The following is a 16,159-nucleotide window of genomic DNA, read 5'->3' on the forward strand; positions in this document are numbered from 1 at the left end:
GATGGGCCAAATGGCCTCCTTCTGCACTGTAAATTCTCTGGTTTCCTCCCACAGTCCAAAGACGTGCAGGTTAGGTGGATTGGTAAATTGCCCTTAGTTTCCAAAATTGCCCCTAGTGTTGGGTGGGGTTATGGGGATAGGGTGGAGGTGTTGACCTTGGGTAGGGTGCTCTTTCCAAGAGCCAGTGCAGACTCGATGGGCCGAATGGCCTCCTTCTGCACTGTAAATTCTATGATGATGATAAATTCTATGTTCTATGATTCTACTGGGTTGCAGTGATAGGATGGAGGCATGGACTTAAGCAGGGTGCTCTTTCAAGGGGTTGTGTAGACTCGATGGGCTGAATGGCCTCCTTGTATGATTCTACATGCCTACCCAGGTCTCCATTCCATCTCACAATATAAATAAGAGATAAGACGTGGATCTGGCGAATCGGTCCTCAAACCCGCTCTGCCATTGAATAAGACCATCGCTGGTCCCATTGTTGCTTTAGGCTCCTTTTCCTCCCTGACCCCCATAACTTGGCTGTCTTGTTGATCAAAATCTAGCTCAGCCTTGAATATATTCAATGAGCCCGCCTCACTGCCCTCTGAGAAAGGGAATGCCAAAGATTGCTGACACTCTGAAAGAGGAAATTCCTCCTCATCTTCATCTTCTGTCGGATATCCCTTATTCTGAAACCGTGCTCTCGAGTTCTAGATTTCCTCACAAGAGGAAACAGCCTCTCAGAATGCACCCTATCAAGTCCCCCGCAGGATAGTATATGCTTTAATAAGATCTCCTCTTGTTCTTCTAAACTCTAATGATGGTCCAAGCTACTTAACCTTTCCTCAAAATACCAGTCTAGGTTTCAGCTGAGTGAATCTTCTCTGAAGTGGCTCCAATTAAAGTTAGTTCCTCCATCAAGGAGAGAAACTTTTACACAGTACAGGTGTGACTCACCTTTGTCCTGTACAGTTGGAGCAATATTTCATCCCCTTTACAATAAAGAGCAGCGTCCCATGTGTCTACCCACTCATTCCCTGTTCCTGCATGCTAACCTTTTGTAATTCATGGACAAGGACACCAAGACCCCTCTGTACCTTTATTACCTTCTTTTTTACTCAGCCCCTAGCCCCCTGAGCAGTACCTCTTTCTAAGGTTTAATTGTATTGGAGGTAGCCACATGGACCACGACAATTGGATGCTTCCCCTCCTGCTCCAGGTTCCTCTCCAGCTGCGGGGAGATGCCTCGAACTCCATCAACACATCTGCAGTAACTGCCATTCATGCCTTTCACTGTTCCAACACTCACCTGGCTACCCTTCAATTTTGCATCCACCGGAAACTCGACTGATCAAAGGTTCTGTTGTCCTTATTCTGAATGCAGCAAATGCCACCCACAGCTCGCCCCTGTGTGTACTCACACATTGACGCCCAGTCCAGCTGCATCATGTATTTACATTCTCATCCTGGCTTTCAAATTCCTCCATCTCTTAAACCTCTGAGATCCCCTGCTAAAATTCCTCACCTTTCTCTCTTCATTAAGAACTTTCTTCTTTGACCAAATATTTTCTCACCTGTCCATGATGTCATTCTGTAGGTACTTTGCGAAGTACCTTGATACACTTTACAGCATTAAAGTCTTTGATATGATCGCAAGTTGTTGCGGTTGTATTTAAATGCAAGTTGCTGTTATTATGCCAGTCCTTGTATGATCTAGAAATTTGCGAATGACACGGGAGTAGTGAGGAGGATACCCATAGTCTGCAGGAGGATATCAATGGATTGGTCAGGTCGGCAGAATAATGACAATTCAACTGGGAGAAGTGTGAGGTCATCCACTGGGGGAGGGTCAACTCGGTAAAGGTAAAACTTTGAACGGTAAGACCCAAGAGAGTACTAGAGATAGAACATAGAACATAGAACATTACAGCGCAGTACAGGCCCTTCGGCCCTCGATGTTGCGCCGACCTGTGAAACCCCTCTAAAGCCCATCCACACTATTCCCTTATCGTCCATATGCCTATCCAATGACCATTTGAATGCGTTTAGTGTTGGCGAGTCCACTACTGTTGCTGGGACCTTGGGTGCATTTCCACAGATCCCTGAAGGTGGCACGTAAGGAAGGTTAAGAAAGGTTTTTTTATTCGATGGCTGGGCCGGCATTTATTGCCCATCACTGAATGCATTGTATTTTAAGCAGTCATAGAATCATCATAGAATTTACAGTGCAGAAGGAGGCCATTTGGCCCATCAAGTCCCCACCAGCCCTTGGAAAGAGCACCCTACTTAAATCCACAACCCCACCCTATCCCTGTAATCCAGTAACCCCACCTAACCTTTTGAACACTAAAGGGCAGTTTAGCATGGCAAATCCACCTAATCTGCACATCTTTGGGCTGTGGGAGGAAACCGGAGCCCCCGGAGGAAACCCACGCAGACACGGGGAGAGCGTGCAGACTCCGCACAGACAGTGACCCAAGCCGGGAATCAAACGTGGGTCCCTGGAGCTGTGAAGCAATAGTGCTAACCAGTGTGTCACCGTGCCACATTGCTGTGGGTCTGGAGTCACATATAGGCCAGACCAGTAAGGACATGAAACCCGGTTTCCAGCGTATCACCCTGGGTCTCTGCATCACCAGCCCGGTGACAATATCACTACACCACTGTCTCCCCCTGTATATACTTCCCTTTATTAGCCAAGGTACAGAGTACAAGAACAGGGAGGTGATGCTGGAGCTGCATAAAACGCTGGGTAGGCCCCAGCTGGAGTACTGTGTGCAGTTCTGGTCACTACACTATAGAAAGGAAGTGATTGCTCTGGAGAGGATGCAGAGGAGATTCACCAGGATGGTGCCTGGGCTGCAGGGTCTGATCCATGAGGAGAGAGTGGATCAGCTTTGGCTGTTTTCCTTGGAGCAGCAAAGGTTGAGAGGGGACCTGAGAGAGGAGGGTAAGATTATGAGGGGGTTAGACAGTGTGGATGGACAGGCACTTTTCCCATCCATAGAGGGGTCAATAACCAGGGAGCGTGGATTTAAGGTCAGAGGTAGAAGGTGATGAGGGGAGTTGAGAGAGGAGGGTAAGATTATGAGGGGATTAGACAGTGTGGATGGACAGGCACTTTCCCCATTAGTCAATAACCAGGGGGAATAGATAATAATCTTTTATTGTCACAAATAGGCTTCAATGATGTTACTGTGAAAATCGGTAGGTAGTGCGAGTCTGGAACTCACTGCCTGAAAGGGTGGTGGAGTCAGAAACACTAGCAACATTTACGCAGTGTTTAGATATTCAGTTATGTTGCCAGAAGCTCCATAGCTGTGGGCCAAGCGTTGGAAAGTGAAATTAGTGCAGTCAGACCTTTGTAGACCAACGTGGGTACGATGGGCCGAATGGCCTCCTTCTGTGCTGTAAATGTTGATGAATCCAGGAACATCACTATTCCATTGTTCATTCGTACTGATCCTTAAACCCTCTCTTCTACAATCTATCCATAATGAACCCTTCTCCTTTTCCTCTACCTGCCCTGACCTACCTGCTGCAGCCACTTACCAACCCGGAGTTTGAAGTTGATATGAGAATGTTTGTGTATTTCCTCCATGGTGTTTTCCAGAGAGAGAGCAAAGTCCGCCAGGTTACACAGATGGCCCCACTCATCTTCATCTTCCATTTCCTGAAACAAAATCGCGATTAATATTTTCCCATATTGGGACACAGCTTTGCACGGCAATAATAATATAATAATAATCTTTTATTGCCACGGGTAAGAAGTTACTGTGAAAAGCCCCTAGTCGCCACATTCTGGCCCCTGTCCGGGGAGGCTGGTACGGGAATTGAACCCGGGCTGCTGACCTTGTTCTGCACCACAAACCAGCTGTCTAGCCCACTGAGCTAAACCAAACCATCGTGGAATTCCTGGGAATGTTGGCAGTGGTTTGTTCTTGCAGTTCTGCACATGGAGAGTTGCTGACTTAATCGTATGCTGTGTGAAGTGTGATGACCCCCCCCCCCCCATGAGAACAAGGTGTAGTTCAGAGTGTCAGTGAGCAGTGAGCAGTGTGAAGTATGGTGACCCCCCCACCCCATGAGAACAAGGTGTAGTTCAGAGTGTCAGTGAGCAGTGAGCAGTGTGTCTCAGGCTTTGCACCTTTCCAGCTTTGTCGAGACACAATTTAACAATTTATAAATCACAAAGCAGCAAGTCACCATTTCCCCTCCGAGGACGAGGGGCAGTGAACACGGAGACCATTGGATCTGTAAGAAGTGGTGGATTATACAGATAAACCATCAGAAAAACCCGAGTGTTTGGGTTGAGTCGATGTGAAGAAGGAGATGGGGTGGGCGAGGGGAGAGAACTGGGAAGGCGAAACCTTCCTTCAACTCATCAAAAATACACATTCTCCATCCCGGTGGCCCGGAATGCATTTCCCAGATGGGACTGAGAATCAGGCATTGGGGAAAATCGGGATCGGCTCTGGTCCCCCGCTGTTGGCGTGAGCGATGTCCACGATGCGTGCCGACTGACGGGTGTAAATTAATGCAAATGGGTCTCAATGATCCATTTACATACATATAGCCGGCCCAGTGCCCTATGCTCCGGCTTCCCGTGATTCTCCCAACCCCACTGGGATCCCTGCCTCTGCAGACCCCCCCAACACACAGACCCCCCTGCCCCCCCAGAAAAGGGACCCCTGTCTGGTAGTTAGGGAGCAGCCCAGACAGGGTCAGTGGGAAGCATTAGAGCTGTAATACTCCGCCCTGCAGCCTCAGGTGTCCATTCCCGAAGGAGGGCATCTGTACCTGTGTCTGGTTCCCGCAGATCTGCAAACCTTCATAGCTTTGAGTAGTGAACTGTGATTGACAGCTTGTAAAAAAACATCTGCAGCTTTGATCCATTTATATCCCATGCTTAAGTGGCCCAAGTAAACCTTGACCACATCAAAGAGAGGTAAGTGCATTCCAAGCACTAAGTGCATTCCAATCACTCAAGTGTGTGATTTCACTGCACCTACCTTTCAACACAGTGGCCCAATAGCGGGATTCCCTTGGGATTGCACAGCACAGCAGCCCCCCCCCCCCACACCTGGACTGTCTGGATGCCCCTGCTTATTTTATGACACCTCCTCAGAATGTTGAAACCTATCAAATCTCCTCAATATCTCAACTCTTCGTAATGAATGCCTCTGATTTCTGATGATTTTGTGAACCTCAATTGCACACTCTCTCCATGAGTGACACCCAAAGTGTTTAATTACCAACTAAATATTTTGAACTATAGTTACTGGTGCAATGCAGCAGCCAATTTGTGCAAATCGAGATTCCACCAACAGCAAGGCGATATTGATCAGGCAATCTGCTTTAACCATATTGCTTGAGGCCAGGGCACTGGGGGGATCTCGTGGCCGTGGAGTTTATTCTGTAAATCCGAGAGGACAGCGGGACCTGAATTTAAATTTTCACCCAAAAACTGGCCCTTGTGAGAGAGCTGGCACCAGGAGTGTCAGCTTGTACAGGGTCAAGCTCCTCGAGGGGGCTTGAAACCACAGCCCGCTGACTTTGGACAAGAGTGAGAGCCGCTGGGCCACGGCTGACACACCTTTGACATGCTTCATGAAATCAGGGAGCTAAAACTGGAAACAATATTCCGATCAACAGCCACACATTTTACTTTTGAATTCTGTACTCTTCACTTATGAAGTAGTGGATTGCATTTGCTTTCTTAATAATTTTATCAACTTAACTTCTGAGTTATGTATCTGAACCTCTCTGCCTCTCTCTTCCTGAATTCCTTTCACAGTTTAAAGTGAGAAGACAAAGATGCATTGGTCTGAAATGTATTGTAAATTAGACCATGATCACCTGATCAATATTGGGATGATAAAATATCAGCCATGATTGAATGGCGGAGTAGACTCGATGGGCCGAGTGGCCTAATTCTGTTCCTATGTCTTATGGTCTTGAGTTAAATTAACACCATGTTTGTCAGGGAATTGATTAGAAAATTGGGATTCACTGATTTTTAAAAATTAATTGATGGGATGAATTGCCAACTAGACCAGCATTTGTTGGCCATCCCTAATTGCCCTTGAGAGGCTGGTGGTAAACCATATTCTGGAACTGCTGCAGTCCCTGAGATGTAGGTGCACCCACTGTGCTGTTAGGGAGGGAGTTCCAGGTCTTTGACCCAGTGACAGTGAAGGAACAGCCGATATATTTCCAAGTCAGGATTGTTAGTGACTTGGAGGGGAACCTCCAGGTGGTGGGGTTCTCCTGTGTCTGCTGCCCCTAGGTGGTGGTGGTCATGGTAAGGTGCAGTTTAAGGAGCTTTGGTGAGTTGCTGCAGTGCATCTTATAAATTATACACACGGCTGTCACTGTGTTGGTGGAGGAAGTGAATGTTGAAGGTGGTGGAAGGGGTGCCAATCAATCGGGGCCTCTTTGTCCTGGATGGTGTCGAGCTTCTTGGGTGTTGGTGGAGTTGCGCTCACCCAGGCAAATGGAGAGTATTCCATTACATTATGACTTGTGCCTTGTAGATGGTGGACAGCCTTTGGGAGGTCAGGAGATGAGTTATTCACCTTCAACCTGGTCTTGTAGTGACAGTATTTATATGACCAGTCCAGTTCAGTTTGTGGTCACTGGTAACTCCCAGGGTGATAGTTGTGTCATATCACCAGACTAGCAATCCAGGGCCCCGGGACTGTGCTCTGAGGAGACAGGACTGAATCCCACAAGGCAGCTGTTGGACCTTAAATTCAGTTAGAATGTAGAATGGAATCCTACAGTACAGGAGGCCATTCAGCCCATTGAGTTCACACCGACCCTCCGAAAGAGCACCTTATCCAGGCCCAATGTCTCTCCCTGTTAATTGTGACAGCACTTTCTGCTTGCAAACTCTCAGATGTCTCTTCGAAGGCCTAGGTAAAATGTCTCAGAGGCTGATTTGTGGGCTGGATGTCCAGAGATCTTTGCTGCCAGAAATATGCCACTTTCATAGCGTCAGCAGCCAACAGGGCTTGGATCAGTACCTGGGAATATGATGTTATTGGTATAACTGAGACTTGGTTGAGGGAAGGGCAGGACTGGCAACTGAATATCCCAGGGTATAGATGCTTCAGGAGGGATAGAGAGGGAGGTAGAAGGGGTGGAGGAGTTGCATTACTCGTCAGAGATGATATCACAGCTGTGATTAAGGAGGGCACGATGGAGGATTCGAGCACTGAGGCAATATGGGTGGAGCTGAGAAATAGGAAGGGTGCAGTAACATTGTTGGGACTTTACTACAGGCCTCCCAAAAGCGAGCATTAAGTAGAGGTACAAATATGCAGACAGATTATAGAAAAATGTAGGAGCAATAGGGTGGTTGTGATGGGAGATTTTAACTTCCCCAACATTGAATGGGATTCGTGTAGTGTTGGAGGCGTAGATGGAGCAGAGTTTGTAAGGAGCATCCAGGAGAGTTTTTTGGAGCAGTATGTAAATAGTCCAACTCGGGAAGGGGCCATACTGGACCTGGTATTGGGGAATGATCCCGGTCAGGTGGTTGAAGTTTCAGTCGATGATTACTTTGGGAATAGCGATCACAATTCCGTAAGTTTTAGAATACTCATGGACAAGGACAGGAGGGTCCGAAAGGAAGAGTGCTAAATTGGGGAAAGGCAGAGTATAACAAAATTCGGCAGGAGCTACGGAATGTGGATTGGGAGCAGCTGTTTAAGGGTAAATCCACATTTGAAATGTGGGAGTCTTTTAAGGAAAGGTTGATTAGAGTGCAGGACAGACATGTCCCTGTGAAAATGAGAGATAGAATGATACATAAATGATCTGGAGGAAAGTATAGGTGGTCTGATTAGCAGGTTTGCAGATGATACTAAGATTGGTGGAGTTGCAGATAGCGAGGAGGACTGTCAGAAAATACAGCAAAATATAGATAGATTGGAGAGTTGGGCAGAGAAATGGCAGATGAAGTTCAATCCAGGCAAATGTGAGGTGATGCATTTTGGAAGATCTAATTCAAGAGCGGACTATACGGTCAATGGAAGAGTCCTGGGGAAAATTGATGTGCAGAGAGATCTGGGAGTTCAGGTCAATTGTACCCTGAAGGTGGCTGTGCAGGTCGATAGAGTGGTCAAGAAGGCATACAGCATGCTTGCCTTCATCGGACGGGGTATTGAGTACAAGAGTTGGCAGGTCATGTTACAGTTGTATAGGACTTTGATTAGGCCACATTTGGAATACTGCGTGGAGTTCTGGTCGCCACATTACCAGAAGGATGTGGATGCCTTGGAGAGGGTGCAGAGGAGGTTCACCAGGATGTTGCCTGGTATGGAGGGTGCTAGCTATGAAGAAAGGTTGAGTAGATTAGGATTGTTTTCATTGGAAATACGTAGATTGAGGGGGGACCTGATTGAGGTCTACAAAATTATGAGAGGTATGGACAGGGTGGATAGCAACAAGCTTTTTCCAAGAGTGGGGGTGTCAATTACAAGGGGTCACAATTTCAGGGTGGGAGAGGGAAAGTTTAAGGGAGATGTGTGTGGAAAATTTTTTACGCAGAGGGTGGTGGGTGCCTGGAATGCTTTGCCTGCGGAGGTGGTAGAGGCGGGCACGATAGCATCATTTAAGATGCATCTGGATAGATATATGAACGGGCGGGGAACAGAGGGAAGTAGATCCTTGGAAAATGGGCGACAGGTTTAAATAAAGGATCTGGATCGGCGCAGGCTGGGAGGGCCGAAGGGCCTGTTCCTATGCTGTAATTTTCTTTGTTCTTTGAGATTAAGAGTCTTTAAAGCAGTGCAGACTTGTCTGAGGACTGAGGAGAGTGAAAAGAAATTGAGAAACATCTTTTGAAGATGTACATTGACGATATACAGCCAGGGTTTCTGCAGGGGTCTGACAGGAGTCAGATCTGTTCTGTACAATAGTGTGAACAGATCTCTTTCTCAAAGATTATTTCTCTAAAGCAAGTATTCCACTGTGCCATTGGTAGTTAAGGTGGATTGAGAGCTGAGATGGTTTACTTCCTTGTTATTTAAGTGGGAATAAAGATAGTAGTTAAGGGTATTGTATTCACTGTAATGAGTAGTATATTTTAAGGAGTAATTGTCAGCTATTTTCTGGTGTGAAGTTAAAGATTTAAATACTGTGTTAGCAATAAAGTTTTCTTTTTTTATATAAATTTAGAGTACCCAATTAATTTTTTCCAATTAAGGGGCAATTTAGCATGGCCAATCCACCTACCCCGCACATCTTTGGGTTGTGGGGGAAAACCCACGCAAACACGGAGAGAATGTGCAAACTCCACATGGACAGTGACCCAGAGCTGGGATTGAACTTGGGATCTTGGTGCAGTGAGGCACCAGTGCTAACCACTGTGCCACCGTGCTGCCCGTAATAACGTTTTCTTTTGAAATATCATGGATGAGATTCTCAGTCCGCCATCAACGGAACACCATGCTCACCACCCCGATAGTGATGTGAATGCGGTGCGTGCCGTTTGCTGTCGAGGGCTTTCAAATTGTATAGTAACGCCCGTTACACTATCATTAACGGGCCCGAGCCGGTATCTCCGGCTTCCCGCGATGCTCCGCCTCCATCAGGCCGGAGTGACAACGGCGCTGTTTACTTGTGGTGTTTAACCTCAGGAGTCAGGCACCAAGGCGGCTGAGGGAAAGAGAGGAGGTAAGCCAAGTTACCACCGGTGTAACGGTGAGGTTTCCAGTTGTGTCGATGGCCGGGGTGTATCTTCCAGGGCCGGGGGGGGGGAAACCAGGTAATGGGCCATGGGGTCAGGGTGAGGCCCCGGGACTGGGGTGTCTGGGCACTGACCGCCATTCGAGCAGCCTGCAAGGCAGGCATCTGGCTGGACACCCCACTGACTGCCCGCTGTGACCTCAGATATGCTGAGTGCCACCAGCTGTGTGGGTGCCCCTGCCCACCCTCTCCCTCCCCCACCTCCCCAGGCCACCAGACAGGAACACACAGACCTCAGCCGACCCATCAATCAGATGGGCGTGGTCCAGCCCAGCCCATGGCCCCCTGGCGTTGGCACAGTTCTGTGCAACCATCCGAAGCGCTGCCCCACAGCAGGAGCAGCAGGGGAGCAGTGCCCCGCCTGGCGGACGCATGGCCATTGGCACCCACCCTGGCACATTGCCCCTCGTCCTGCCAGTGACACCCTCAGCCCAGCCCAGTTGGCCACTGGCTGTGACCATGCGCCGCCTGCGCACTGCGACCCTGCCCCCACCCATCCTACCCCCATCCATCCTACCCCCACCCATCCTACCCCCACCCATCCTACCCCCACCCATCCTACCCCCACCCATCCTACCCCCACCCATCCTACCCCCACCCATCCTACCCCCATCCATCCTACCCCCATCCATCCTACCCCCATCCATCCTACCCCCACCCATCCTACCCCCACCCATCCTACCCCCATCCATCCTACCCCATCCATCCTACCCCCATCCATCCTACCCCCACCCATCCTACCCCCACCCATCCTACCCCCACCCATCCTACCCCCATCCATCCTACCCCCACCCATCCTACCCCACCCATCCTACCCCCATCCATCCTACCCCCACCCATCCTACCCCCACCCATCCTACCCCCATCCATCCTACCCCCACCCATCCTACCCCCATCCATCCTACCCCCACCCATCCTACCCCCATCCATCCTACCCCCATCCATCCTACCCCCATCCATCCTACCCCACCCATCCTACCCCCATCCATCCTACCCCCACCCATCCTACCCCCACCCATCCTAACCCCCATCCATCCTACCCCCCACCCATCCTACCCCCACCCATCCTACCCCCATCCATCCTACCCCCACCCATCCTACCCCCATCCATCCTACCCCCATCCATCCTACCCCCACCCATCCTACCCCCACCCATCCTACCCCCATCCATCCTACCCCCACCCATCCATCCTACCCCCACCCATCCATCCTATCCCCATCCATCCTGCCCCCACCCATCCTACCCCCACCCATCCTACCCCCACCCATCCTACCCCCACCCATCCTACCCCCATCCATCCTACCCCCACCCATCCTACCCCCATCCATCCTACCCCCATCCATCCTACCCCCATCCATCCTACCCCCCACCCATCCTACCCCCACCCATCCTACCCCACCCATCCTACCCCCACCCATCCTACCCCACACCATCCTACCCCCACCCATCCTACCCCCACCCATCCTACCCCCACCCATCCTACCCCCACCCATCCTACCCCCATCCATCCTACCCCCATCCATCCTACCCCACCCATCCTGCCCCCACCCATCCTACCCCCACCCATCCTACCCCCATCCATCCTACCCCCACCCATCCTACCCCCACCCATCCTACCCCCATCCATCCTACCCCCACCCATCCTACCCCCATCCATCCTACCCCCACCCATCCTACCCCCACCCATCCTACCCCCATCCATCCTACCCCCACCCATCCTACCCCCATCCATCCTACCCCCACCCATCCTACCCCCATCCATCCTACCCCCACCCATCCTACCCCCACCCATCCTACCCCCACCCATCCTACCCCCACCCATCCTACCCCCATCCATCCTACCCCCACCCATCCTACCCCCACCCATCCTACCCGCACCCATCCTACCTCCATCCATCCTACCCCCATCCATCCTACCCCATCCATCCTACCCCCATCCATCCTACCCCCACCCATCCTGCCCCCACCCATCCTACCCCCACCCATCCTACCCCCATCCATCCTACCCCCACCCATCCTACCCCCACCCATCCTACCCCCATCCATCCTACCCCCACCCATCCTACCCCCATCCATCCTACCCCCACCCATCCTACCCCCACCCATCCTACCCCCATCCATCCTACCCCCACCCATCCTACCCCCATCCATCCTACCCCCACCCATCCTACCCCCATCCATCCTACCCCCACCCATCCTACCCCCACCCATCCTACCCCCACCCATCCTACCCCCACCCATCCTACCCCCATCCATCCTACCCCCACCCATCCTACCCCCACCCATCCTACCCGCACCCATCCTACCTCCATCCATCCTACCCCCATCCATCCTACCCCATCCATCCTACCCCCATCCATCCTACCCCCACCCATCCTACCCCCATCCATCCTACCCCCAGACAAATCGGCACAACTGGTGCGCCACACAAAGGACCCACAGCACACCGCAGTCCCAATCGGTGCCCGCCCCCCGGCCCAGCCCCACCCGTGAGCCCTGCCTGCATGACTGCCACCAGGCATGGTGCCACCCTGCTGGAAGGGTATCACAGGGTCTACCCAAGGAGGACCCCAACAGCAGACCACACAGGAGGGCACAGGACAGGGGCCGCCGAGGGTATTGATGGAGCACCAGCCACTGGTAGCTCTGCCGGCGGGGGCAGATAATGGAGTTAGAGGGCCCTCAATGTCAGGCATCGCTGGGACCAGGGGTCCAGTAGCGAGGGCACAGTGTCAGGGGAGTGGCCGGGGGTGGTGATGGGAATGGGGGGGGGGGGGGGGGGGGGGGGGGGGTTGGAAATATGCAGGGGCAGGGGCTGCAGTGCATGCCAGGGCCACCGTGTAGCCTGTTAGACCTGGTTAGACATGGGGGTACTCACCATGCCAACATGTCTGCCCTTCACCCCCTGTGGAGAATGGATTTGGGTATCAAACCAGGAGTGATTGGCATCTTCCTGGGCACTGCTGCCCTGGCAGCTACACTGAGCCTGCACAGCACCTTTATTCTGCCACACTCAACTATTCCTGACACACTCGAGGTGTGGGGGTTGGGTACCGGGGTGGTGTGCGGTGATGGGTCACTAACCGGGGAGGCATTACCGCATGGCGCTCCCACATTTCTGGCCCCTCATCAGCACGGTAGCATTGTGGATAGCACAATCGCTTCACAGCTCCAGGGTCCCAGGTTCGATTCCCGGCTGGGTCACTGTCTGTGTGGAGTCTGCACGTCCTCCCCCTGTGTGCGTGGGTTTCCTCCGGGTGCTCCGGTTTCCTCCCACAGTCCAAAGATGTGTAGGTTAGGTGGATTGGCCATGATAAATTGCCCTTAGTGTCCAAAATTGCCCTTAGTGTTGGGTGGGGTTACTGGGCTATGGGGATAGGGTGGAGGTGTTAACCTTGGGTGGGGCGCTCTTTCCAGGAGCCGGTGCAGTCTCGATGGGTCGAATGGCCTCCTTTTGCACTGTAAATAATATGTAAATATCTATGTCATCACATTCCGGCGTCTGTTCAGGTACACAGAGGGAGAATTCAGACTGGCCAAATTACCTAACAGCACGTCTTTCGGGACTTGTGGGAGGAAACCGGAGCACCCGGAGGAAACCCACGCAGACACGGGGAGAACGTGCAGACTCCACACAGACAGTGACCCAAGCCGGGAATCGAACCTGGGACCCTGGCGCTGTGAAGCAACAGTGCTAACCACTGTGCCACCGTGCTGCCCATATGTGCACGGGATGTCACCGTGCGGTGTTGGCTTGGGTGGCACACAGGGTGGGATGGATTGCTGCAGGCTACTCGCTGAAAAACCCCTCACCAAAACCCCAATAAGACTGTGCGGGAAGAATGATTGGTAATGGTGTGCAGAATAGAGCTTTGGTATTTTCAAACAAAACCTTATTACGAATACAATATTAAACTTTTTAGCTTCACATCCAAAAAGGAACAACTGACAATTTCCCCTTAACACTGCACTCAAGTCCCCGTTGTGCAACAAAATGTTAAACTCCTTCCTTTGCGAAGCTTCCTTCCAGATTTGGGAGTTCTTCACAACCCTTGTATTGAAGTCCCCAAGGAAGATGATGTTATCTTCCTTCGGGATGGTGGAGAGGATGGTGTCCAGGGCAGAGTCGCAGGCTTATTTGAACTGATTATTGGCATAAAAGGTTGGGGTGTAGGCACTCACGACAGTTGCCTGTTGCTTCTTGGCACCTCGTAGATGATGAAGAGTCACGTGGGGCTCCTTGGTGCCCAGAGTCGGTTGACGAGTAAGTTGTTGATGGTGAAACCACGTCCATGTGTCCTGGGCTCTTCCTCGGGTTTTCCTCATCAGCAGAAGGTTAACCATCGTCATCTTCCCTCAGCTGCTCTTCGCCTGCTCTTTGGGCCAGTAGCAGGGCAGCGACGTCAAAGTTGAAGTGCCTGAGTTAACAGGGAACATGGGCGGTCCCGCCTATTGCTGCAGCCTTCCTCCGCCATCGCCGCCGTTGGTACCTCACAAGTATCTTCCGCCTGGTTTGCCATGAGGACTTGTTCTGGACTGGGCTCTGTCTGGTTCCTCCCCTACAACCTTACCGTCACTAGTGACCCTGTCAGGGGTTTAAGATCAACAGGGCGTTCACCTTATCCACCACCACGGGGTGCCAATCCGAGGAAAGATGCCAATCCGAGGAAAGATGCCAATCCGAGGAAAGATGCCAATCCGAGGAAAGGTGCCAATCCGAGGAAAGGTGGAAATCCGAGGAAAGATGCCAATCCGAGGAAAGGTGTCAATCCGAGGAAAGGTGCCAATCCGAGGAAAGATGCCAATCTGAGGAAAGATGCCAATCCGAGGAAAGATGCCAATCCGAGGAAAGGTGCCAATCCGAGGAAAGGTGGAAATCTGAGGAAAGGTGGAAATCCGAGGAAAGGTGCCAATCCGAGGAAAGGTGCCAATCCGAGGAAAGATGCCAATCTGAGGAAAGATGCCAATCCGAGGAAAGATGCCAATCCGAGGAAAGGTGGAAATCTGAGGAAAGGTGCCAATCCGAGGAAAGGAGCCAATCCGAGGAAAGATGCCAATCTGAGGAAAGATGCCAATCCGAGGAAATATGCCAATCCGAGGAAAGATGCCAATCTGAGGAAATATGCCAATCCGAGGAAAGGTGCCAATCCGAGGAAAGATGCCAATCCGAGGAAAGATGCCAATCCGAGGAAAGGTGCCAATCCGAGGAAAGGTGGAAATCCGAGGAAAGGTGCCAATCCGAGGAAAGATGCCAATCCGAGGATAGGTGCCAATCCGAGGAAAAGTGCCAATCCGAGGAAAGGAGCCAATCCGAGGAAAGATGCCAATCCGAGGAAAGGAGCCAATCCGAGGAAAGATGCCAATCCGAGGGAAGGTGGAAATCCACTTCCTCTCCACTGATGCTCAGTGGCAGCCGTGTGTACCGTCTACAAGATACACTGAGGCAACTCACCCAGGCTTCTCAGAGAGCCCCTTCCTAACCTTCAACTTACATCATCTAGAAGGACAAGAGCAGCAGATACCTGGGAACCCCACCACCAGGAGGTTCCCCTCCAAGTCACTCACCACCCTGACTTGGAACTCCCTCTCTAACAGCACTATGGATGTACCTACACCACAGGCACTGTCACAATTCAAGAAGGCAGCTCACCACCACCTCCTCAAGGGTAATTAGGGATGGGTTATAGAAATGCTGGCTTAACCAGCAACGCCTCTGCCTTGGGAAATCATTTCTTAAAATCTGAATTGGAAGGGATGTGGTGATTGGCCACATCTTGAGCAAGCTGCGGCCAATTGCGCATCAGGCTGCACCCAACATTTTGAAACTCTTACAATCTTTCTGATATAGTTTCGATTTTGTCGGATCCTTGTTGAACAAACACTGGAGAAAATAATTATTCTGTACAGCCTTAATTTCAGTTTCCTCTGATCTGTGCTTGGTGTCAGGTGACGAGTGACCACGTTCCTTTTATTCTCACTGTCCGTGCTGAGGTTCATCCTGACAGCAAAGAGACAGCGCAGGTGAATAAATCTCACTATGGACTTGGTTACTCGAATCAACAGCTTTGTGCTGATTAAGGGCTTAGATTTCTTTACAAGATTGTTCATCAGAAGCAAATACAGTAGTCCCCCGTTATACTGCGCTCCGCAATACCGCGGTTCGCGATATACCGCGGGGGGGCTGATGGACCCCAACTGTCAGTTGTGTCAATTTCAGCGGCCGGCTGATTATTTCAGTGAGAGCAGCTTCCCTCTCCGGATCAAAGTGAGCCGGCCGCTGAAATTGACACTGCCGGCTGCTCTCTCCCTCCAATCAGAAACATTAAAACTTAAAAGTTGGATTGGAGGGAGAGAGCAGCGGGCAGTGTCAATTTCAGCGGGCGGCTGATTGTTTCAGTGAGAGCAGCTTCCCTCTCC

General features: G+C 51.2%; 1 protein-coding gene across 2 annotated transcripts in view; it reads right to left on the bottom strand.

Moving 5' to 3' along the window:
* Nucleotides 1-16,159, bottom strand: part of LOC119976849 (adenylate cyclase type 8-like) — a 221,708-nt gene that overhangs the window by 11,458 nt on the left and 194,091 nt on the right. For both annotated transcript variants that reach the window (XM_038817615.1, XM_038817613.1), the window contains one exon: nt 3,538-3,658. In XM_038817615.1, coding sequence (XP_038673543.1) covers nt 3,538-3,658 — 121 coding nt within the window. The remainder of the gene's footprint in view (nt 1-3,537; nt 3,659-16,159) is intronic.

This window comes from Scyliorhinus canicula, chromosome 1 (assembly GCF_902713615.1).
Source record: "Scyliorhinus canicula chromosome 1, sScyCan1.1, whole genome shotgun sequence".
Lineage (NCBI taxonomy): Eukaryota > Metazoa > Chordata > Chondrichthyes > Carcharhiniformes > Scyliorhinidae > Scyliorhinus > Scyliorhinus canicula.